At 38.9% G+C, this 26,850-nt stretch overlaps 1 protein-coding gene across 1 annotated transcript; it reads right to left on the bottom strand.

Annotated features, from left to right (window-relative positions):
• Positions 1–637: 637 nt before the first annotated feature.
• LOC145991608 (solute carrier organic anion transporter family member 74D-like) lies at positions 638–24,944 on the bottom strand. The gene is made up of 12 exons (XM_083127670.1): positions 24,660–24,944; positions 21,689–21,922; positions 19,746–19,952; positions 17,695–17,835; positions 16,832–16,981; positions 15,936–16,100; positions 14,945–15,140; positions 7,914–8,055; positions 7,353–7,618; positions 3,388–3,491; positions 3,049–3,150; positions 638–837 (listed from the first exon to the last, which is right to left on the bottom strand). The coding sequence occupies exons 1-12, from the start codon at positions 24,931–24,933 to the stop codon at positions 689–691; spliced, it is 2,130 nt and encodes a 709-aa protein (XP_082983796.1). The 5' UTR covers positions 24,934–24,944; the 3' UTR covers positions 638–688.
• Positions 24,945–26,850: the final 1,906 nt, after the last annotated feature.

Here is a 26,850-nt window from a genome sequence, read left to right on the forward strand (position 1 = left end):
ACTTGACAATCCAGATTTATATAAACAAAATACTTGTTCTGTTGTTCCCTCAATACAGAGTAGAGACCGTGATGTGAAAGATAAACAAAACTAGAAATAAAATTCTGCGAATAGAAGAAGCAATTCGTTAGCACGCTCCGCACATTTAACAGTTGCTGCCATCTGTTGACAGTTCTGTAACTTCTAACCAAGAAGACTTTCACTGGGATTCACAGCGCTCAGTGTGCGCCGATTGCTTACTTTTTTTCAAGCCTCCGGTTTCTCCCGGCTTTCTCGGTGAAGCTAGGAATCAGTACAGGTTCACACAACAGTTTATGCCCCAGCTTATATCTGGCTAGCCTACTTCGCTTTTCTTGCAAACAATCGTGAAAATTTGTGAAATTTGAAGCATTGCGAAGATTTTATGAACGAAAAACTGACGAATAAAAGACATATCTTGAGATGTAGGTTTTATTTTGCTGAAAATATTGGATTTTTTTAGTTTCCTGTCGGGTGTTCACGTGCTCCTGTGAACCCTTTGACGAGACGCCTCTGACTAGTACAACTACAACATACAGTACACTGTATGTGTACATCCCACACTGTATTGTGTAAAAATATATATATAATTTTCAAAATAATATATTTATTCCTGCCTGAGAGTAAAGTACAACACGTTCATCTATTTACAATGGTATCTGTGCAATCTTTATTTTGAATTATTCACGTTTTCCTTTACAGTTCCTCCTTCATTTTTCTTATCACTTCCATCTTCATTAACTTCTTCATCGAATATCTTCAAATCTTTCACATAGTACCAGACGCCAGCATCGAAAAATGTGCCCATGGCAATGAACGCTAAAACCAAAAATATTATTAAAACAAAGTTACCCATAAAATAATAATTATTTTTCTACACTGCTAAAAGGTTCCCTACAGAAATTACGGTCTAAAACCTTCAACTTTCACTGCCATGGAACCACAATAAAAAATAAGATTTTTATATAGTTGCCCGTTATTACTGCAGTTTTAATGATTCAATTTTAAATATATACAATAAAATTGAATAATTCATTGATTAATACACACACATACATGTATAGCTAGCTATATAAACGAAAATTTTAACGACAGAATGTTTTAATTTATTATTTTACGATAACTTCCAACATGCGGCTTATTGATGTTATTATTAAAGTAGGAATAATACATAAATACATGAGGTAGAAGCAGCATACCAGATAAAGCTGACATATTCTAACGTTTGAAGACCACGAAATAGGTAACACAATTATCTTGAAAACTTTTTAGGACTGTAGTGAAATTCTAACTTTATTATATTAGAAAATAGCACGATACATTTGTGTAATTTCCGTAGAGTTTTAATGTATTGTATGTAAATTAGAAGGATTTTATGTCACTAAAAGAGAGCAGAATAGTAAGAATATGCAGGTACATCAGGCACATTTTCTCTTCATCTACACAAGAGACATCTTCAATTTTAAAATTAGACTACATTTTATATAACATTAAAAGGGGTTAGTAATATATTAATAGCTTAAAAGCCCACGAGCAAACTAAAGTTGAAGAGCTGTATCTTTGTCGATGACCTTGGCTATTCCTTGGGTGCTATTGATGCTGCAGCATTAGGCCCACTCCTAAAATAGGCCCAGATGAAAACAGACGAGAATTTTCCGAAAGCTGAACAGTTTTCTTTTGCTATATTAAGCTGAAAATAAATCTTAGAATGAAATTTGGAGCCCGAATTTCGGACGCCTAGACACAACGTTACTTATTATACAGTTACTATTATTATTACAGTATCAGACCCAATTTCGTCTTAGTCCGGCCCCGCAGAGAATTAAAATTAGAAATTCTCCATTCATGGGCGAAGTTCAGTCTGTGGCTGCTCGACCACTTAACCCACAAAACTTGTACAATCAAACAAACAAAAAATAATAGTACTCTAACAGTATTTAATTACATTTATTGCTACTAAATATTTCACTAAGTAACAGTTGTGGCGATCAGGGGGACGAGGGGGACATTTGCCCACCCACTTTTTGCCCTTGTCCTTGCCCCCCTTCCACTTTTTGCACTTTACCCTCTAGATTTGGAACCCAATCGCCGATACTGGTAACTAACGCTATGAAACATGTAAAACAATTTTACACACAAAAAATATTCGTTTCTGCACAGTGTGCTACGACGCCAGGGGTCTCGAGTTCGAATCCCGACCTGCGAATGGATGTTGTTTGTGAGTGTTCTTTCATCACATAATTACTCACACCCTAATGGGCTGCTTTATCAAAGAGAATTAAATATAGATATTTCAATAAGAGAGAAAATAAGCGGGAGTTTGTAAGAAGTTAAAAATGTCATTACTTGTTACAAACGTGTCCATTATCGCTGATGTAACGAGTGTCTATAGAAGATATTTACTGCATTCTACTCTGTACTGCAGGTTCCTTCTTCTATACCTGTCACAAGCTGCAAGTGTGAGAGAGCTTTCTCCAAGCTTACCCAAGTTAAAACTAAATTAAGAGCAACTCAGAAGCAGGATAGATTGGAAGCCCTCCTCTTGCTATTTGTGGAACAGGAAAAGCTTCGTCTGTTGATGTAAATTAAGTTATTGAGGAGTTTAAGAACATTGTACCTTTTGACAGATGTCTCTCGTTATAGATGACGTGTATTTTGATGTATTTGTTTGTAACATTTATGAACATTTTGTGTGTGTGTAATTTCTATGCAATTTGATTTTTTCTGCTCCATATATTCAGAAATTTTCAACACTGTCATTTAGTGAATTTATATTCCTTTACAAACATCAGTGCAGTTAAAGAGCCAAGTGATTGTGTTGCAAAATATGCTATTAAAAAGGTACAAGACCTCATTTATTTCTTTGTACACACCCAAATATAAAGTTCTAGCTACGTCTATGATCCTCATCGTAGCGATTAGCTAAAGGTGATAGAAAAGCGACACTAAATAACAAAAATCTAATCAAATTATTCGTTTCCGGTTCAAAACTTTTATTTTAAAAAGTATGTTAATATAATGTAAAATTACCTGCAGATGTGAAGTTCAGAGTGTATCTTAATGCTGCACCATTGTAGAGCCAACAGTTGCCAGTCCCTGTGCAAGATTTTCCCCAAACTAGACAGGTTTTATCTGAAAGAACAACAAAGAATAGTCTTTAGAGTTTTGAAAATTCTACGAAGTAAACGAAAGAAAGTTAGGATTTCAAATAATGGTTCGCGAGAGGAATTATCTTGCATTGTTCATACAAAAATTGAAACTATTCTCAGCGCTATTGCTCCAAATAGTCCTGAACTAATATATTGTATTAATACAGTCTGTCTTTCGTAATCAAGAAAATGCATAAAATGCTGTAAAGGTGTTACTCACCTAGTATTACTCCAAACATAATGGGTGACGGCATGAAGGAGAAAAGGCTAAATAGTGTCAAAGTGAGTCCCATAGACACTGGTTTGTCCTTCTCATCGATACATCTGTAATAGACAAACAAATGTCGAAAAATAAATAGTTTTCATACGTTGCTAATTGAGGCGCTCAGAATAATAACGGCAGATCCCAACCGACCTCGAATTTTGAGAAACAAGTATGACGGTATACTGCTGCCACCTACCTTTCATATGCTGAAGTATCGAAAGAATTGGTATATGCCAAAACTCTCATATTCCACCTTTAAAATTCGTCCGTAAGGAAAATGAAAATATTATCAGTGAAAAATGACATATCCCAACTGTGTGTGCTTTTGTTTATGTCCGCTATGAGTTCAGTGGCGTTGTAGACAATATGGCGGCGTCCGTACTGAGTGTGTTGGTATGCAAGAATCTACGAAAAAAGTAAAAATCGAGTTACAAGATTCAGGTGAATGGGTAATAAACAAACTGAAGTTATGCATAAACAGTTAAAACAGTATTAGTTCAAACTTTCTCATCAGAAGAAAAGATGTTGATGATGCTCCTCTGCTTTTACGTAAGGTTACTTCCATTGCCGGCCCCCGTGGCAGAGTGGTTAGCACATCGCGCTACGACGCCAGCGGTCCCGGGTTCGAACCCTGGCCTGGGCATGGATATTTGTGAGTGTCCATTCATCAATTTCATCATATCATAACTCATTCCCATCTTCGCAAATTAGCCAAAAGTGCCACAAGAAGCGAAGTAAAATAAAGCAAATCAACCAATCAATCAACTTCCATTATTATGGAACATATTAATCGTGATATTGTAAAATTTAGTTTATCTTATTCTGACATTGACTTGCATCAAACAGTAAATTTCAGGAAACGAGGTAAAACTAGATGTTTCATTGTTTAAGTTCCAGCAGAAGTACAGTGAACAGAGAAAAATTAAGAAAGCTAAATACAATGACCTGATGCAACTATTGAAACATATACTACCCGTCTATCATGATTATTATAAATAACTTGTTCGTGATGGTGTTGATGTTGAAGAATAATGTGAAAATCTGGGAAGGGAGCTAGATTAATACAACATGTTAAATAAAGGTAAACTCTATAAATACGTTTTACCCCATTTCTTCACTTGTGTATATTTTTTCCTGGTAAACAGCACAAAATCTGTGAAACTATTAACCACAATGGATAAACTCGAAAAACCATATTTAAAAGAACCTAAAAAAAATTACGTCATAATGTTAAAAATCTCCTGAGTTTTGAAATTAAACAGAAATTGTCATTTTCCTCAAAATGAACTTTGGTTGGGATCTGCCTTTATTATTCTGAGCGCCTCAATTTTAGTTGAACTTTCTTATTTCAATTCCGAAATTGATATTCCCCCCCGTGGGTAAAGCAGGATTCGTGTGTACAACCTTTTGTGTCTGTGAACTACAGTCCAGCAGAATTAACTTGACAGAAATGGCCGCTCGGTGAGTGATGCAACTGCGCTCGAATTGGCTAGAGCGGGGGACTTCCCGCTGTAACGGGCCAATGGAACCTCTACCAACTCTACCCTAGAGTTTCCGTTGGCCCGTTACAGCGGGAATTCCCCCGCTTTAGCCAATTCGAGCGCAGTTGCATCACTCACCGAGCGGCCATTTCTCTCAAGTTAATTCTGCTGGACTGTAAGTGTGAAGAAGGAGAAAACATTACTGCATTTTCTTCTTTTAAGATATCTCATCGTATGCATAAATTACATTTTTGCTTTATAAATTATGTATTTATTCTACCAACTCCATCTACTGGCATTGCTATCTATCTTTTCAAAAAGTTTATATATCTTTAACAGTAGCCATTATAAATATTAATACCAATAGTATATGTGCCGTTTATTGTACTTTTCATAGTTACTGACAGGACCTTGACAAAGTAGGCTTACTACGTAGCTATCAGAAAAAGACACATCCCGACTGCCCCACAACCTGCACCGACTTTCTCATCACATGTTAATAGCTCTGGTTTAGTCATTCCATTTCGGTTCAATCCCTGAAGATAAGTGTTAGCTCTCGAAATCTACAGAAATCAAGTGATAAACAACCAATCCCTCAAGTGGCAATTTGCTCTAAATATCTTCTCCAGAATTCACCCGATCGACAACCAGTCCCTGAAGATATGAATTATGTAAGCTATCAAAACCTTCTCCAGAATTCACCTCGTGGACAACCAGTCCATGAAGATTAGAGTGAACGTAGCTCTCCACATCTTCTCCAGAATTCACCCGATCGACAACCAGCCCCTGAAGATGTGAATTATGTAAGCTATCAAAATCTTCTCCAGAATTCACCTGGTGGACAACCAGTCAATGAAGATTAGAGTGAACGTAGCTCTCCACATCTTCTCCAGAATTCACCCGATCGACAACCAGCCCCTGAAGATGTGAATTATGTAAGCTATCAAAATCTTCTCCAGAATTCACCTGGTGGACGACCAGTCAATGAAGATTAGAGTGAACGTAGCTCTCCACATCTTCTCCAGAATTCACCCGATCGACAACCAGCCCCTGAAGATGTGAATTATGTAAGCTATCAAAATCTTCTCCAGAATTCACCTGGTGGACGACCAGTCAATGAAGATTAGAGTGAACGTAGCTCTCCACATCTTCTCCAGAATTCACCCGATCGACAACCAGCCCCTGAAGATATGAATTATGTAAGCTCTCCACATCTTCTCCAGAATTCACCTGGTGGACAACCAGTCCATGAAGATTAGAGTGAACGTAGCTCTCCACATCTTCTCCAGAATTCACCCGATCGACAACCAGCCCCTGAAGATATGAATTATGTAAGCTATCAAAACCTTCCCCAGAATTCACCTGGTGGACAACCAGTCAATGAAGATTAGAGTGACCGTAGCTCTCCACATTTTCTCCAGAATTCACCCGATCGACAACCAGCCCCTGAAGATATGAATTATGTAAACTATCGAAACCTTCTCCAGAATTCACCTGGTGGACAACCAGTCCATGAAGATTAGAGTGAACGTAGCTCTCCACATCTTCTCCAGAATTCACCCGATCGACAACCAGCCCCTGAAGATATGAATTATGTAAGCTATCAAAACCTTCTCCAGAATTCACCTGGTGGACAACCAGTCCATGAAGATTAGAGTGAACGTAGCTCTCCACATCTTCTCCAGAATTCACCCGATCGACAACCAGCCCCTGAAGATATGAATTATGTAAGCCAGTCCATGAAGATTAGAGTGAACTTAGCTCTCTACATCTTCTCCAGAATTTACTAGGTTTACAACCAATCTCTGAAGATGAGATTGATGTTTGCTCTCTAAATGTCTAGAATTCACCTGGTGGACAACCAGTCCATGAAGATTAGAGTGAACATAGCTATCTACATCTTCTCCAGAATTCACCTGGTCGACAACAAATCTCTAAAGATAAGATTGATCTTCGCTCTCTAAATATCCAGGGGCCTCCTTTATGGCGCAGTGGTAGCGTCCTTGCCTTGTAATCAAGAGGTCCCGGGTTCGATACCCAGTGGAGGCACATAGTGGTTCGGATCCCACTTTAAAATGTAGATCCAGTCCTGATTAGCCTTTCTGTGCATAAAGTGGACTTAAAACATGTAATAAATCAAATCAATCGAAATGTCCAGAATTCACCTGGTGGTTTCTGATGATGAGTGTAACGTTAGCTCTCTACAGAAATCAGCTGGTCCACAAACAGTCCCCCAAGATAAGTGACGTTAGTTCTCCAAATACTCTAGAGAAATATTCTAGATGAAATTTTAGCTCTCGAAACCATCTCCTGAATTCACCTGGTCGACAATCAGTCCTCGAAAATTAGAGTGGTCGTAATTCTGGAAACATTCTACAAAAATCATCTGGCAGATGACACGAGGTAGCCTCTTTATCTTATCACAATAACAAACCTTACCTTACACCGACGAGAAAGTTGCTGGCTAGTCCAGTAGCTCCAAAGAGCTTTATGATACACGCAACCACTAGAAACGCGATGAATTTTGAGGTGCAGTCCACTGGACATGGACCGGGAACTGCTGTACCTTCCTGGAACAAGAAATCCGGTTCTTCCTCTCTGTGAGTCACGTTGGCCAATCCGAGAAGAGAATCGCTAGTGAGAGGGAACGAAGTGGCTGAGACGTTGAGATTCGGCACGTGAATACATGAACACTGGGTATACACCTGGAAAACGAGCAAGTATGTTAGATTAGGGATACTACAATTAGGAATACAATAATTAGGGATTCTAAAATTAGGGATACAATAATTAGGGATTTTAAATTAGGGATACAATAATTAGGGATTCTAAAATTAGGAATACAATAATTAGGGATTCTAAAATTAGGGATACAATGATTAGGAAAAGTATAATTAGGGATACAAGAATTAGGAATACTAAAATTAGGGATAATAGAATTAGGAACGCTAAACTTAGGGATACTCAAATTATGAATACAACGATTACGGATACGGTTACCTTGTTCTTCCCGTCTGTTTCCTGTGACGTACAGCCTGCATGGCAGGGCGATATGTAGGTGACTCCATCCGCTCCACAGACGGGGGAATACTTCACGTAGTCACACTTGCAGGCTGCGTTGCATTCGAAGTCCACTGCCAATCTGAAAAATTGGAGAAAAGCATTGTACAATGTGTTTGTTTATTGGGAGTCTCTCTCTCTCTCTCTCTCTCTCTCTCTCTCTCTCTCTCTCTCTCTCTCTCTGTGTGTCTTTCTTTATACTTCTTTTTCTTCAATGTTCTTCTGTCTCTTTCTTTCGAACTTGTAATGATCCTGAGAGATCATTCTCATTAGTAACACTAATGTTTATTTACTCGGTGTATATGTAACCATTGTTATTAGGTTCAAAGTTATTTTATTTACTTGTTCAATGTTACATGTGTTAATACCTGCTTTCATAATTGTGTTTATCAGTAGTGATTATTATTATTCTCTTAATAAGGCCCTGCGTGGTCGCAAAGAATATGTAATATATCTTATAATTGTATATTAACGTTTAGCACACGTTAAAAAAAAGGTAAAGTGCTCCCCTGTGCTTAGCACCACGCCATGAAGGCGTATAGGGGGGTGTGGGTGTAACGCCCCACACTTTCTTGATCCGGTCATGAGTGGGGGTGATGTGATCAGCATCACGCCCCTGACCGCCTTTACCCCCCAGGGTTTCCCCCAGGTACCCATGTTATTCGACGCTGGGTGGGCGCCGGGGCCGCTTCCATCGTTAGAAAAGTTCCCGGATTTGAACCGGCCGGGGATCGAACCCGGGACCTTGAGCATGGTAGTCAGACGCGTTACCGACTGAGCCACTGCAACGTTTAATATTATAATATGTATTTATCGTTTGTGCCTTGAGCACGTAGTTCAATCGTCTGCCGTAGAGATGGCCTTGCCTGCTCTAGCACGTTTCCACGTAGTTCGCGTGAACGGCGCTAGAGGCGCTACCTGAACCGAGGCTATATAACCAGCCGCGGAGCAGATTCTCTTCAGTTGGCTTTCAGGTCGGCTCACGATAAGATCTCTCTTACCAACTGACCCGGAAGAAAGGAGCACTCCGCTCTTGCGAGCGGCCAAGCACCCGAGAAAAGCCGCACTCCGCCTTCCAGCGAGAGAGGTTGAATTCTGCCTTTGGCAAGAGAACCCACTCCACTTTCGAGTGAGAGATACCCACTTCGCTTATTGGCGAGAGAGAAAAACTCCACTTTAGAGTGAGAGGACCCGCTCCGCTTGTTGCGAGAGGTTTCCTCCCCCAATCAACCTGCGGTACCCCGCCAGGGTAGTGTGGCGTGGGGTTTCTAGGCAACCGCCCAGAAGGAAAAAAAATTACAGGTCAGTGAAATACGACGGTTATCGTGAGGGTGACCCTAATTGATGCCCCTTTGTTCCCCGAAAGCCAACAGTTCCCTGTAAAAGCCTGCAGCTATAGAAGTCGGCGCTAGCAAAGGATTGCACTTCCTGACGTTTGTTGGAGCTAAGGATACGACCCCAGAGGACAGCAGCAGCAGTGAATCTGTTCCCAGTTTAAGGCAGTTTGCAGAAGCCATTCTCCCCCCATTGTGTGGCAATATATTGGCGAAGTGAGTATAATATCCTACACGGGCGTGTGCTAAACTTACAACGTTTATAGTTGCATAAAGTGTATCCAGCTAACTAACTAACTCTCTAGCCTTCTTAAACCCGAAGGTTCATGGCTGCAGCAACACAGGCCTTCCATGTTTCCCTATCTTGAGCAAGATCTATATACTCTTTTCCATCCCTACCGATTTCCTTTAGGTCCATCTCAACGTTGTCCCTCCATCTTCGTCTTGGCCTTCCTACAGGTCTCTTACCATCAGGTTTCCCAACAAGAATCCTGTAAACTCCTCTTTCCTCTCCCATTCGTGCCACATGGCCTGCCCACCTAAGTCTTCTTGATTTAATTATTCTAACAATATCTGGACATGAATACAAATTATGTAGTTCTAAATTATGTAACCTTCTCCACTCACCTGTCTCCTCATCCCTTTTAGGTCCAAAGATTTTCCTAAGGATCTTATTTTCAAATACTCTCAATTTATGTTCCTCTTTCAATGTAAGGGACCAAGTTTCACATCCGTATAATACTACAGGCAAAATTACTGTTTTGTATATTTTAACTTTTAGTTTCTTAGATATTAAACGAGAAGATAAAAGTTTATGAAGAGAGAAGTAACATGCATTCCCTGAATTAAGCCTACTTTTTATTTCCTCTTTAATATAATTTTCATTTGTTAATATTACTCCTAAGTATTTGAATTTGGAAACTGGTTCAAACGAGTTGTTATCAATAATTAGATTTTGATTATTACCTAACACTTGGTTTCGGCCTGTAAGCATATATTTAGTTTTCTCTTTGTTAACTTCCAAACCTATCTCTTTAGCAGTTTTGAAAAATATTTTAGCATTATTCTTAATTGTATTCACATCATCCCCCAGTAAGTCTACATCATCTGCATATGCTAACAACTGAGTCACACCATTTAATTTTAGTCCTTCTTTAGTTTCTTTTACCTTCCTAACAGCATATTCTAAGGCAAAATTAAAGAGCAATGGAGATAATGCATCTCCTTGTTTTAACCCATCATGAATTGTAAATTTGTCAGACATATTAATACCCACACGAATTTTACTTTCTGTTTCACTGGTGCATACTTTTATCATACTAACAAGCTTCTTAGGTATTCCAAACTCTACTAATATATTATATAGTTTATCTCTTTTGACCGAATCATATGCTTTTTTGAAATCAATGAATAGCTGATGGACATTTTGATTATATTCCCACTTTTTTTCAAGTGTCTGTCTGATGTGAAAAATTTGATCTGTAGTTGATCTGTTACGTTTAAATCCACATTGATAATCACCTATAATTTCATTAGCATATGGGGTTAGTCTTGTTAAAATAATGTTAGATAATATTTTATATGTTGTTGAGAGTAGAGAAATTCCACGGTAATTATTGCAGTTCATTTTATCACCTTTTTTAAACACAGGAACAATTATGGATTCTTTCCATTGTTGAGGGATTTCTTCTTTATTCCATATTAAACCAATTAATTTATGAATTTGACATATTAATGAATTTCCACCATATTTAATTAACTCAGCTGGTATTAAATCAATGCCAGGTGCTTTGTTATTCTTTAGCCTTTTAATAGCATCTTTAACTTCAGTCAAGTTAGGTTCTGGAACTAAAGGTTCTGCTGTGTGGACTTCACTTACTTCTGATTTATCTCCTACATGGACATTTAAAAGGTCATTAAAGTAGTTCTTGCATCTATTTAGAATATCACTTGGGTCAGCTAGAAAATCACCGTCTTTATCTTTTATCAAGTTTACTTTAGGTTGCCACCCCTTTCTAAACTCATTTACACCTTTATATAAATCTCTGATATTTTTATTTTTGCTGTTTGTTTCAATTTCGTTAATTTTGGTTTTCAAGTAATCTCTTTTTTTACTTCTAAATGTGTGGTTAACTTCTCGCTTTATTCTATTATAATTGTTTAGATTTGTATCATCAGAGTTATTTAACCACGTAAGTCTAGCCTGATTTCTTATTTCTATTAGATTATGACATTCATTATCAAACCATGGCTTACTTTTTCTCGGTTTATGGTATCCTATACTTTCTTTAGCTGCTGATTCTTTTGCATTACGTATGTGCTCCCAATTCTTATTTACATCTGTTTCATTTATATTTTCATCATCACTTAAATCCTGCAAAACATCAAATCTATTTGACAGTTTAATTTGGTAATCTTTCTTAATTCTTTCATCAGTAAACTTTCCTGTATCAAATTTTAGAACTTTTAGATTTTGTTGCTTATGATTTATCACTGAGAGTCTTTCTCTTAATATGATCTATCTGATTATGAGTTTTACCATCTGGAGAAGACCAGGTATATTTATGGATATCTTTATGTTTAAAAGTGGTACTTTTCACAATTAAATTCTTTGAGGTTGCAAAAGTAATCAATCTTATACCATTATCATTACTTAATTCATGAAGACTTTCTTTACCAATCGTGGGTTTAAATGTCTCTTCTTTCCCAATCTGTGCATTACAGTCACCTAACAGAATTTTCATATCATACTGAGAAAATTTATCAAAGACCTGTTCTAACTCTGTATAAAAATCATCTTTAGTATTATCATCTTTATCTTCCGTTGGTGCATGTATGTTTATTAAAATAATTTTACACCACCTACCCTGTAAAACTGCATATGATATCCTATCATTAATAAATTCTACTGTTTTAAGAGCCGAGATAATTCTATTATTTATAAAAAAGCCTGTTCCAAAATTATGATTTTCAGTACCACCATAGAAAAAAGGATAATTTTTAGTTTTACAATTCCCTTCTCCTGGCCACCTAACTTCCTGGACAGCTACTACATCTAATTTATACTTAACTATTTCATTAACTGTACACTGAAATGCCCCAGGCCGGTAAAGGCTCAGAACATTCCAGGTGCCTAATTTAATATCCTTATTCCTAATGTAGATCTTATCCTTAGTCCAGAGACCTCCCAAAGTAGTCCCCACCCGGAGATCCGAACGGGGGACTATTTTACCTCCGGAATATTTTACCTTGGGAACATCCATGGCCTTATATTGTTGTTTCTTGACATGCCTTTTTACAGTGCAGAGTTGTCAGCTCTACGCCTAACTCCCAATATGAATGGAGGAACTACTACATAAGACAAACACATTAGACAGCACAATTACTACACAAGACTAACACAAACACATTAGACAGCACAACTACTACACAAGACACACACAAACACATCACAACTATAACAAAATATAAACACAAACACACCACAACTATACTACACAAGACAAACACAAACAAATTAGACAGCACAACTACTACGCTACGCAAGACAAAACCAACATATTAGACAGCACAACTACTACACAAACATACTAGACAGCACAACTACAACACAAGACACATACAAACACACCACCGATACTACACAAGACAAACAGAAACACATTAGACAGCATAACTACTACACAAAATAAACACAAACCCACCCATTTCATTCCAATTTCCCCTTCGTTTTCGTTTATTTTCTCTCCCCTGTTTATGAATATAAAATAATGATATGAATATATCTGTATCATCAAAAATAGGAACAGAAAAGTCTAGGATTCTGAAAAAGTGACAATGGAGAATATAATTTGTTGAGGAAAGACAATAAAACCAGTACTCGGCAACATTAGCTAAAAATCGCTTCAAGGCGGTGTGAGCCGATAAAAGAGGAAGAAGACATCTAACAACTGTAATGTTCTGTATGTAATGTAACTGTAATGATAATATAATGTTCAGGGCATTACAGGTTTTGTTTCTTCAATCCATTATACTCAGATAGGCAGACTAATCGGGAGAGGAATTTAAAGGTGATCTAAGGTCGGAATTTTTCCGGCTTTGTCCCCGCATATAGCGGCTCTAGGGCCCGCCTAGTCTCAAATCAAATTATACTGGGGATGGGGTGTAAAGGCGGTCGAAATCGAAAATATTTGGGGCCTACTCCCACATACCCTAAATCATGTGCCTCCATGGCACGGTGCCATGCCAAGTGTATCCAGCTACATTCATTAAACTTTCTCTAACGTTGGACAGTGTACTTATTCCCGATCACTGAGTGAAATAGAGTCTCATACCACCGCTGGAGAAAAGGTTAGCATAATGGGTAAAACTTTGCAGAGCGTATGGTGCTACTGATTGGTCGTGGCCAAGTTAGTAGACTTGCATCCAGCCGACGTACTCGTGTAGGTGTAGTAGGCACTTTCCTCGAGCAGGACGTTGCAAACTCTCTGTATACTTATTTTCTGTGTTTTAGGTTTCCTTTCATTCCTTTATCTATTTTTCTCTATGTTTCTTTCCTTTATTTTTCTGCCTTTATTATATTTTTCTTTCCTTTCACCCTCTTGTCTGTAATATCTCTTTTTTCTTTCTGTTCACCCTCTCGTCTTTAATATCTATTTTTTCTTTCGTTTCACCCTCTCGTCTGTAATATATATATATATATATATATATATATATATATATATATATATATATATATATATATATATATATATATATATATATATTTTCTTTCTCTTCATCCTCTCGTCTTTATTACCTCTTTTTTTCTTTCTCTGCAGCATCTCGTTTTGTTTATCTTTTCCTTAATCTTTCTTCCACTCTTCTTTCTCTCTCCCCGTGTTTTCTTCTTCGGTGCCTCAAACTCTTTTCTTTCCATTTCGTTCTGTTTTTGTCTTTCTTTCTGTCTATTGCTATTTCTTTTATCTTTCTTCCTGTCATTATCTTTCTTTCCTTCTTTCTCTGCCCTTTCTTCCAAATCCTCCGTTTCTCCTTTCCATTCTATTTGTGTCTCTCCTTCTTGGTCACTTTCTTTATATTGATGTTTCCTTCTTACACTCTTTCTCTTTTTTCCTCAATGTGTGTTTTCATTTGCCTCTGTCCTTTTTTCTATCCTGCTTTCCATGTCTTTGTCTTCTCCTGTATCTCTTTCTTTCTTGTTTTCATCTCATGTTCTTCTCTCTCTCTCCTCTTTATGACTTTGACTGTGCGTCTATAATTTCAACTCTACTTTAAATGAGCTTTAAAATATTTTATGATGGTCGTTTTGGGTAAAGGCAAGACAATGATGCTTACCTCACCCCCCTCTCTGGCGACGCCACTACAATGTTCGTTCCCTGTTATTTGTAATAAGTCAAGCCCCAAAACAGATGAAAATGAGAAAGAAAACGCGACGCGGTTTTGGAGGCGATGAAAATAATTCAATTAGACTTAACCCTGAGACTGAAATCCCTTGGTTTTTATATTCGCAGTTTGAATGTCGTACTCCTATCATTTCATCACAATGGCATAATATTTTAAAGTAATACATTAAACATACTCGAAAATAGAGAACGTACCTGTAAGGCAAATAATTGTCAGAAACATTTTCTTACTCACTCGCCTGAAGGGAGCAGTTTCCCCTGGTTATCCCCTTCGGAGCATCCAAGAAATGCATAGCAGACTATTCCAAGGAATGTGACGAGTCCGAGGAACACATTCCAACCGGCCAAGATTCTGGCTCTTGGTTTGAATCTCGAAATGACAGCCCCGGACACCAAAACTCCAATCGCCATGAAAACCAGTCCGACAGAACCTATAAACACAGTAGTGAATTGTGATTACATCATACGTTTCGGAAAATACTCACAGATATGACATCACACGGGCTTTCGTAACCTTGGCACATCTCTCTCTCTCGAAAGCCATTTATATAATTGTTATATTGATAACTTTGCCTATTTGTGAATCATTGATGTACAGTGTTTGTTTTCAGGAAACTAAAGTGATTAAAAATTCAAATATTGTGGACAAAAGTATTCTGAAAGAAAAAAATAATGTAAGGAATATATGTTGTAAAGATATGTATAGTGTGCAGGAAATAATAATATAGTGCTTTGGTATCCTTGAAATTTTAATGTGGTTTTGTTGGGCAGATCAGAAATGACTAACCAACACCTCTTGTATGCAAAGCCTGCGCTGACACTCTGTTGCTATGCAACGCCATTAGGGGTAGACTATTAACAACAACACGAATCAGCCTTGTGATGGCAAAAGTGTGTTTCTTACGCTTTCTCGATACTTGAGTTGAATATAAGTCGACTTTCCAACTATTTACCACGTATTTGAGGATGATATCATGTTACGATGCATATCCTACGAATGATGGGATTTCTGCGCAGGCGCACAAATATGCAGGAACTACCCATACCCTGACAGACACTTTACGTGCCCTATGGAGTCTCATGTTCATATGATCAAGTGCATCACTAATGTTTGCCAGAAAGAAAATACTATCTAGATTTTTGCCCCCATCTTCTTATTGTTGGAAAATTTATTATTAAAAAGCATTGCTTTGACAAATCTACACTAATTATACGACGTAACTTACCAGTAACCAAACTGGCCATGGATGCGGACTGCTTGTACTGAGTCTCTATGTACTTGGGCATGAAGATCCAGAAAGGCATGTACCCGAATATGTAGAAGATGGCCGCTAGATTGTTGCACATCAGGATCTTGTTGGTGATCAGCCTTTTGAAAGTGACGAACATATCTGAAAGTAATTAAAAGTAAACGATAATATAGGATATAGGATATAGGATTCCTGTCAAATTTTTATATTTTTGATCTAACTTAGCCTTATTAAACTTCAGAATTTTACATATGCACATTATCAATTGAACCAGACAATAGGTGGAAAACGAGAAATGGGAACGAGGACCAAAATACAAGCATATAAGTCAGTGATAGATCCAATGCTACTGTATGGAAGTGTCAACGAAAGAAAAGGAACTTGGTAAGATAAAAACTGTAGAAAAGAAGTGCTACCGAAAGATAGTAGGAAAAACAAGACGAGACAGAGTAAGAAACTAAAGGATATGGGAAGAGCTGGAGCAAACAGCAATTGTAAACCATCTCATCAAAAGACAGATGAGATGGTTCGGCCACGTAACCAGAATGGAGGAGGAAAGGAAACCCAAGCAGTTATTGGAGGCAAGACCAGAAGGAAGAAAGCCCAGGAGCAGACCAAGGAAGACACGTGAAGGGAGGACACGGTGGAAGAAATAGGAAGAAAAAGAGATAAGACATTCCAAGAAATAAAGAAGATGTCCAAGAACAGGGGAAAAGTGGGTCGAGGCATCGCGGACGCTGTTAATGGCACAAAGGGTAGAGGAAGAAGAAGAATGCCACAGGAATGAAAAAACCAACAACAAGAAAACATGGTATCAAGATGATGAGATTGTGGTCCGCTATTGGCGCCACCTCTGATTCCTACTATATTACCTTTGAATGAAGCCTTCTCTTCCACTTCTGGTGGCTCTATGCTCCTCGCCGCCGTCAACATCTTCCTGTGGGCAGCTCGCGGGAGAGACTTCGGGAAGAGACCAATCAGAGAAGCGAATAAGAACAGGATAAGAGCAAGAATAATCCATCCTAGAGAAAGAAGAAAGCAAGAAAACGCATAATCATTTTCAAAAACTCACTTAAAGGACGCTCCACTCCTTCACGATTAAAAATGTATTACGCGTATTTGAATACGTAAGGGACATGAGAACTTGCTTTGCGCATACATACTTACATTTTCGTAGGGGGGGGGGGTCAAGAAATTGATAAAACGTGAATAGTAGAAATAATAATAATTATTATTATTATGCTATGCTTATCATTATTATTATAAAATAACTATTATATAGGAATAAAATTCAACCAAAACTGCTACTTATTATTATTACTAGTATAATTATACTTGAGGAGACTTTCCTACTCGATCCACCATATAAGTCAACATTCAGCACAACTTGTTTTTTGGTTATTATTTTACATTTTATGCAGTTAGTGTACTGAAGTGCTTAGTTATTCTATTTTGTTAAATGTTAACCATAGTATTTATGATGTGTATCTAATTTTTGAAATTTTGAAACCGTGAAACCATTTAAACCATTTATTACACTAATTTTGTTTTAGATTTAACGTATCTTTTACTTCGTTATTCTATTTTAATATTAACTAAGTGAACTTTATTTTCTGATTTTTTTGTAATTTGAAATGAAAGATGCTAATTTCTGGGGAGGGGCTGGGATCGAACCTGTTTGACCCTCCTCCCCGACGCCCATGGTATCATGCAACCCACAAATTCCGGCACTTACCCATCCACCAAGCTCCGATCCATCGGGGGTCTGTGGCGGTTATTGTGGGGTTAAGGCTTGGAGCCACGTAGATCTTAAGGCAGAAAGATGCCAATCCGTATCCAATCGCTGGACCCAGCATCCGGAGGAAGTAGGACAAACCTGCAAAAATGGGGCATACATGTTGGAAAATAATGGTTTCATTCTATTCATAAAAGTAATATAAACTATTTTCATTCTGTTTCTACGAAAGTAGATGCATTTGTCCATTGTGGCAATTGTTCTTACTAGAGGATGTTACTCCATAATATAGGATGACTCAAAAGTCAGGGATTTATGTACCTTCAGTGTGTGCACCTTGGACATCAATGCAATTGTGCCCTCAACGTTTCCAGTTCTCCAGAACCTTTTGCCGAACGTCTTGCATAATTATGTCTGCTCATTACACAATGCGTTCCTTCAGATGCTGGACGTTCTGAAGCTTAAATGACTGGACGAGCGCCTTTAAATGACCCCAAAGGACAAAATCCATTGGTGTCAGGTCTGGAGACTGCGGTGGCCACTCAACGGGACCACGGCGACCGTTCCTTCACCAGAAAACTGGACATTCAACCATTCAGGGACAACTAACGAGACAAGGAAAACTTCCTATGTAACCTGACTTTTGACTCACCCTGTAGAATGCTAAAGGTTAAATTTCAGCTCCTCTCCCTAGGCTGCTTCTCACCTTTTTCTCACCTTTCAGTGCTGCCAGTCATTAGCATTGGTTGTCAGTAGATTTGTCGGCACATGGTCTGCCAACATTTTATAGATAAATAAATGATTAACATCCGCCCATCGGTGAAAGTCGTCTTTGACGAGACGAGGAGTATTAGCCTTGCACCTCATCTGGAATCTAACGAATTTCTACACCCTGCTAGAGCTTATGAGGGACTTCTACAAATATCAGACGAAAAGTTCAAAGATCTTCAGGAATTGAAAGTGTTCTGCACAAGAGAGGCTCAGGTTTACTACACAAACCTGCCACATGGACCTAAGGGGCAGAAACAATAAGGACAGCACTGCCTAAACCTGAACAAGTGAATTTGTGCACCACTTCATAATGCTCTAAACTGTTACATTGAGAAAGTTTTTGTCATAACTTTTGTACTCTTCTTGAATCAATTTCTTTCATATTTCATTTTCATACAAAGAAATATACGCTTGCTTCATAATACATGCAATGAAGAACATACATCAATAAGATTAACGATTATTTGGTTTCAAACTTTAAATTTGCTATTCTGTACAATTATGGAAAACTGCCTCATTTTTCCCTTGTAGTCTTCATTTGTATTCCGGGCGTGTTTTAAGTATGCATTGTGAGTTTAATTTTCTCGGTACCTTGTGCCCAGCAAGCGCCGAGTGATTCTGAGTTCCATGGTTTTTTGTAACCACTCCGCCACAGGGGCCGGCACATAGAATGTTGTAATAAACCAAAAGGTCTAAAAAGATAATTGTGGTCTTCTTCGATGGCGCAGTGGTAGCGTCGTCGACTTGTAATCAAGGGGTCCTAGGCTCGATACCCGGTGGTACATAGTGGCTCGGATTCCACTTTAAACTGTAGGTCCCCTCCCGATGAGCCTTTCTGTGCATAAAATGGACTTACAAACAAACTCATTGGTCCAGTTTTAGGCAATAGTCTGTGTGGTATTTGATGGAGGGATGAAGGAAAATTCTCCCCTATGACTGCTATTTCTTGGCACTTATTGGAAAATGGGAATATTGATATTTATATAATATTCCGCCGGACCCCATGGCCGAGTAGTTAGCACATCGCGCTGCTACGCTGGGTTCACCTTGCCCAGCGATCTTCCGGTCAAAAGACCTGCCTTCAGGCAGACAACTCATCATCATCATCATCATCATATAATATTCCAATGCTTCAAGAGTTGTTACTGGACCCCGCCCCCCCAACACAAACACACACAAAATTTTACAAATAGCGCACTTACAATAACAGCACAAATTGTAAACCTAATTATTCTAAAAGAAAATGAACATCATCAGCTTATTAACCATATATGTCTTACTGACGAGCGCCGGCATCTTTGTCTTCTTGATGTTGTCATCCATGTAGGAGACTCCTAGAGTGTAGTACACAGATCCTCCGATGCCTGCTATGAGCTGGGCGGCGAACAGGAGCACCTGGGGGGCTATGCTCCCCCCTTCCCCGTCACTGCACGTCGTTCCTACCGTCTCGTTTTCAACTCGGCACAGGGATCTCTTCATGTACCTAGCTGAAAGTATGCAGGTCAATTGGCCATTAAGAATGACGTTGTGATTCTTAATAAAATATAGTGATTCTGCTCAAGCATATTCTTCATAATCGAACATTAATCTTAAACATTTTTTGATTAGCACATTTAATTTTACATATACCTTCTTCAGTACTTAAATATTAGTTAAGAAAAAGTAACGTGCATTGCATGCTAAGGTACAGTCACCAGCAGTAATAGTGGGACACCTACATACTGAAATGCTAGGTTTGCTGCATCGTGTTCCGTGTGTTGCCTAACGAAATGGTAATGGCTAAACTTACATAAACTTACATAGCAAATTTTCAAATTAAAGTTGACAAAAATATTATGTTGGTGCCGTGCCATATAGCAGCAATCAGTTGAATCAAAGTGTGAATAGCGTGAGAGTGTATGCTTGTATACGAATGACACCTCTCAGAGCCCGCGAATTTGTTATGATTTGAAGTCAAACAATCACAAACTTATTTTCAAATATAGATTCTCTAATTCTTTATTCTGATTATGAAATTAAACTTGAGAAATAAAAAGTGCTCACATGTGTACAGTAGGATCCACTAGTATTGCTCGGCGAATTGTCCATGGCTATTTTCATTAATTGTTCTCTTGCATCCTAAGTGTTTTTAAGCGATTGATTTTTATGTATGCTGGTGCAGAAGTTGTCAACAGTTTGTTTTGAGTTTTCTTTTAATTCTTGAAGCTCTTATTGGGTCAAATAAAGTGCATGAACATAGTGATGGATAATTTGCACGGTAATACTCATGGATCCCACTGTACAAGGACAAAATTGAATCTATCATCAAATAAATCAATTGAAACATGCCCTACCAATCAATGAGCATGCAGCCAAGTAAAAACACATAAATATCGCACCCGGAGACAGCAGTCTTAACAAGGGTTAAAGGTTTTGAAACCTGGTAAGAAATCTAACAAATCGTTACCAGTAATTTACTGTTCATGTAGCTGAGTACCAGTAATTTACTGTTCATGTAGCTGAGTACCAGTAATTTACTGTTCATGTAGCTGAGTACAAGTAATTTACTGTTCAAGTAACTGAGTAATTTCTGTTACTCCAGTCAGAGGCGTAACTTGGGGCCTAACTTTGGGAGGGGAGGCAGAATCGAACCTGGAGCTTGACTTTTGAAGGACAATCAAAAAGTTTTCAAGCCCACAAAAGTATCATCCAGAACTGTTTCGATAAATAACTGCTACATTTCCAAAATCATTAAAAAAATCAAAAAACTCTTTCTTTGGTCCTCGGGATCCAGGAGCTTAACAAAAGGACCATTAACTTGTAAATGTTCATGAACAAAAAAAAATCAAAAAAAATGGGGGGGCAACGGGCAAGTGTCCCGCTTTGCTCACGCCAAGTTACGCCTGTTACTCCAGTAGCACATTAAGGTGCATAAACTGTAAATTATGTACTTTTCGTGCATAAAAATACACACAGAAATGCAACAAAGATTACTTCTCTAGAAGCTGTTCCGTGCGATGCACTCGAAATGCAACAATTGAACAGATAGGATCATTTAAAAGAAAACAAGACGTTCATCTCTGTCAATCGATGTAGAAAATGTCCACCGACCTTGACTCGATGAACTTCGAGCTCTCTGTGTACGTTTCGGTTACATTCTGAACTAAATAACTGCGAAGTGCAAGTTTCTGTATAACTATAAATTATGTCAAATAGTGAGTAAGGGTAACATGACGTCACGTACCTAGAACGTCGGGCGTCGAACTCTGGTCCAAGGAGGCTCCGTACTCTACCGTGAGGGACAATGCGTCCTCGCCCGGGCCGTAGATGATGTGAGGAAGCATGATTAAGAAGCAGAAGATCACCACGGTGTAGATTCCAACAGCTATCCAGCGGGGTCGGTGGCCTTTCCCGCAGTAGTATGCCAGCGCCAAGCTTACGAACAGCTGGCTTATGTCGTTGCCCACCGTGATTATTCCTGAAATGGGAAAAAGCCTTTTGAAGCATGCACTAAACGGTAACCCTATAGTATAGGGGTGACGGATTTCTTCAAATTTACAGGAGAAAGTACTTACGGAAATCATTTTCTGTAGCGTTGTGGAAGTTCGTGAATGTAGTTTTGATCCATTTTAATGTGAATACATGTTGTTTTATGTGAAAATCTCTGTCCGACACGCTGTTTCTGCTGCCGCCATTTGATTTCTGCACGAGAGCACAATGTTTCGTGTGTTAGATGACGTAACCCCGTAGTCAGTGTTTCAAACTCGCCGTGTTTTCACTAGAACATGACGTGTCGAATATTTTTAATTCTTTATTTTTTTTTTAACTATGCTTGCCTAACCTTACATAACCTTACGGAAAATGGTTTTTGGGGATAACGTCAATGGTTTGTGAGGGTAACGTCAATGGTTTGCGAGGTATTAGCATAATTTCAAATCCGGACACGAAAGTAGGTATTTTCCGATGAACGAGATTGCAACACTGCATAAATCGACAAAACACTCGCACAACGCGCGATGAACCAGTACACTGTCGCCATAATGTGTGTTACAGAATCGAAATAACAAGTAACAGTAAGTACTCGTAAATGTAAGAAATAGACATTTTCTTAGTTAGAAATGCATTATTTCACCTTAGGAAATGTTCCGCATTCCAAAATAGTACGTTAGCAATGTCAAAAAGTGCGAAATATATGATTTATAGGTGTCACCCCCATACTATAGTAGTACTCACTAAACTATACGACTTTGGTTTCTGGAACAACGAATAGAAGAATTGGTCTTACTTACAGTACTGCATAGGACCACTTTCGCTCGAACGTACACATTCGAATATCATTTTATGGCCTCCCTGATGGCTCAGTGGTAGCGTCGTTGCATTGTAATCAAGGGGTCCCGGGTTCCATACTTGGTGGAGGCACATAGTGCTTCGCATCCTACTTTAAACTGTAGGTCCAGTCCCGATTAATCTTACTCTGCATTAAGTGAACTTAAAACGCTAACTCAATCAAACGAATATCATTTTCATGTGACAATAATCGTAGGTAAAATATCCGTCCTGGCAGTTTAAGCCCACAATCATCCGTTTCATTTTCATTGTATCATTGTGTTGGCAAGATAGACTAAACTACATTTTAAGATAGACAAAATAAGTATGTTTACTTAAGTTTCAATTTCACAGCGTCTTTCAACCCCCGATCGGTAAATTTCTCGTAAGGGACAGACAACTGAAATTTGCTAGTTCATTTAATTTTAATATTCGTACTTACGTATTCTGCATTCAGAAACATTGCTGAAAGTGGCATTTCGCTTATTTCACGGAAATAAGCTCCATTTGCGACATATCGAGTAAGTTTTCTTCGTTCCTTTTTGCCTTCGGTAACACACAAAATGGCTGTCACAGTTTCACTACCGTACTCGGCATGCAGTGTTTCCACCCCCACTGCACCAAAAAATACCTACGTAGCCCCACAAACCATTGACGCATAGCCCCACGAACCATTTCCGGTAAGGTTAGGTTAGATAGGGTCACGTATAGGTTACAATAGTTAAAAATTGGTTTCGAAAAAAATATGCGTAACCCCACACACCATTCTCGCATAGCCCCACGAACCATTGACACATAGCCCCACAAATCATTTGTAGAAACATACCTTCTTCAGTTACAAAAACACATGTTTGGAAACACTGACCGGAATTACGTCATCACACACAGGCTACATCCAACTGGAAGTAAATAAATGCAAGAGCTTTCGTGCATCGGTCACACATTTATATCAAAAAATAGATGATTTACCGGCAAAATTCAATGAACGATGCGAGAAAACAGTTCCCCGAAATTCCAGAAGTATAAAGTAATTTCTCCTGTAAATTTGATGAAATCCGTCTGTCCCTTACGAGAAATTTACCCCAGGATCTATATTTAAGGGCCCATTACCACAGAAAAATTACGGTTGCACGGACGACATAGTTAATAATAAGGTGTGTTTTTTACAGCTATATTGATACACTTGTAGGTTGAATTGGATCGTCTGCAAATAAGTTGTATAAAGAAACAACCTGCCGGAGTACTAAGTGAGGTGAGTGTACGTGCACTACAGGGCTTCGAGCGTACATCGCTCAAGCGAAGCTCTCGATTCCGTACGCTACCTAGCGTCGTCCGTGCGAACTATTTGGGGCTAGAGCGAAATCGTCTCTCTGCAGCAGTCTAGTCTTACTTAAGATGCCCCTGTTACGGAGTTATTGCTGTGACCCGCTACGAAGTCAGGGGATTCTATGTTGGAAGCAAGCGCGTCCGCAGGGAGGAATCGCTGTCCCTCTACTTCGATTTCAGAATTTGCATTCATTAAGTCAGTTTCACACGGTATTCATGTCAGTCCTGGATTAACCTCCATCTTCCAAACCGTTCTTGCTCTCCGTCAACGGAACATCCCATTCAACTACCAATCAGAATGGAGGAGCGCACCGGTCAACTGTAGATAGGAAAGAGAAGAAGAAGATAGACACCAGATGACTATTACACATAGATTCTTTTAGATACCGCTACATAGCTATAAATGACTGATGGGGAAATGTTATATTAGCATAAATGACAAAAAAGGTCACGTTATTTGTGAAAGTACTTGAATAATTCGACACTACCGAATATCTGATGTTTCGAGACTTCTTCACTCGACAAATTTGTGCCATCAAAGGAGTAATAGTAAAGACACTCACCTGTGACTTTGCTAGGTATCTTGAACCTCTTCTCTAGAGTTGTGATGATGGCGTTGAAATAGGCGAAGGTGGAGCCGAAAAAACATCCTAGACAACCGTAGAGGAACACGTACATCTTCTTGTTGGCGAACCTCTGCAAGAAGACTCCCCTCAGAGGTCCAATTCCACAGGCTGTCTCCTCCGTGACGGGGATGTCTCGCGTGTTGAAGAATTCTTCGATCTCTTCATGTTCGATCACTTTGGAGTGCTTCTTCTCCAGAATCAACTCTTCCATTGTTCTTCAATCTGGAACTGGAGAAGAATTTACATAGAGAACTAGCATGTATACAGGGTGTTTCCGGGCTGATGATACAAACTTTCAGGAATGATGGAGAAGGGCACATCTATCAATTTGAGATAACGAACCCTGGTCCGGAAACGACTTAGTCGAATGTTATAAGCGAAAATCAGTGTATGAAGATGTAATACTTTTATTACCTGCACAAGTTTCACAAGCTGCTACATTCACAAAGTGGCGTCCCCCAGTTTCGCTGCAGACATGACATCGTCGCACAAAGTTCTGGCGTACCCGTTGGAACAACCCCAGGGTCGTTCGAACAATGTCACAGACAGCGAGAATTCTTGCCAGGAGATCCTCTTCAGTCTCGACAGGTGTCTCGTACACAATACTTTTTCACATGACCCCACAAGAAGAAATCAAGTGGGGTCAGATCAGGTGACCGAGCTGGCCACGGAACAGAACCCCCCTCTTGCTATCCATCTTTCACGGAACGTCTGTAGCAGGTGTTCACGAACAGTACGTTCAAAGTGAGCTGGGACTCCATCATGTTGGAAGCACATACGTTGACGAAGATCGAGTGGGATATGTTCCAATAACGCGGGAGTATGTCTCGCAGAAACACAAGGTACACTGGTGCAGTTAAGCGCGGAGAAAGAAGATACTAGCCTATTAGATAATCATTGACTATGCCCGCCCACAGAACTTCGTGCGACGATGTCATGCCTGCAGCGAAGCTGGGGGACACCACTTTGAACGACTGTTGTGGATGTAGCAGGTTGTGAAACTTGTGCAGGTAATAAAAGTATTACATCTTCATCCACCAATTTTCGCTTATAACTTTCGACTAAGTCGTTTCCAAACCAGGTTTCCTTATCTCAAATTGATACGTGTGCCCTTCTCCATCATCCCTGAAAGTTTGTATCATGAGCCCGGAAACACCCTGTATTTCAAATGGTGACGTCACGAGTACACAGCTGACCACGATTGAGTCCAAACCATCAATGAAGCATTAGAAACTCAAGACTCAAGTATCATATTGTGAAAAGTAAAAGTTTCTTTTTTGAGGGGAGGGGGGGGAGGGTGAAAAGAAACCTAATGTTTCAAGACGTGGAGTATTATTTATTTATAAGTACTACGCTACAGGCAAATGTCCGTTCATCTTGTGCGACTAAAGTTTGGTTTCATTATGAATTCATACATCTAGGCTGTTCGGAAAAGGGTGCACAAGTTAAAGAATGCAATTGTACAGCTGGGAGTTATTTTCATGTTTATTTCTTTGGTAGCAAACATTACAGACATGATATACGGGGTGTCTCAGAATATTTTCATTTTTGAATCAGCCCTCTGGGGCAATTCGCACATTACGGAGAAATGATAGAGATCGCAAACGCTTGACAACATTGTTAATATTTAGTTGCGATGGAGCGCTTTATGGGGCAGAAACGTGCTTTTTGTGTCCCTGTGTTTTATAAAAATAATGATTTTTATGTTGTTGTGCGTCGTTTGTACCGGCATCATTATAACCTGGCAAGAACGAGAGACGTCCCAAGCGCAAATTTAATTAAATATTGGGTGAGAAAGTTTGAAGACTCTGGAAGCACGATGACGTGTAAACCGCCGGGACGTCCAAGGTCATCAAGATAGAACAGAAACGTTGACCGTGTGCGTCGTTGGCCCTTATTTTTTTTTAAGATGATCATGGTAATGCTCAAACTGTAACTTCTGAGCGCTACTGAGTCATTCCATACCAAATCAACACAGATATGTGCAATTTCCAACCTGACCATATCCGATTTTCATGAAATTTGGGGAGTTGAAACTATGCATGGAACTTAGTAACTATGAACATTTTTAGTTTCGTGTGTCTTGTAATTGTTAAATTATTTAAGGTCAAAGTTGGCAAAAATTGCC

This window comes from Lepisma saccharinum, chromosome 8, assembly GCF_977018435.1.
Source record: "Lepisma saccharinum chromosome 8, izLepSacc3.1, whole genome shotgun sequence".
NCBI lineage: Eukaryota > Metazoa > Arthropoda > Insecta > Zygentoma > Lepismatidae > Lepisma > Lepisma saccharinum.

Excerpts from the sequence above, each read along its gene's own strand:
- LOC145991608 (XM_083127670.1), bottom strand. The coding sequence starts at position 24,933 with ATGGAAGAGTTGATTCTGGAGAAGAAGCACTCCAAAGTGATCGAACAT. Across the intron at positions 19,953-21,688 it reads TTCGACGCCCGACGTTCTAG|CTAGGTACATGAAGAGATCC; the intron begins GTACGTGACGTC and ends GCATACTTTCAG. Across the intron at positions 838-3,048 it reads TCTGAACTTCACATCTGCAG|CGTTCATTGCCATGGGCACA; the intron begins GTAATTTTACAT and ends TTTTGGTTTTAG.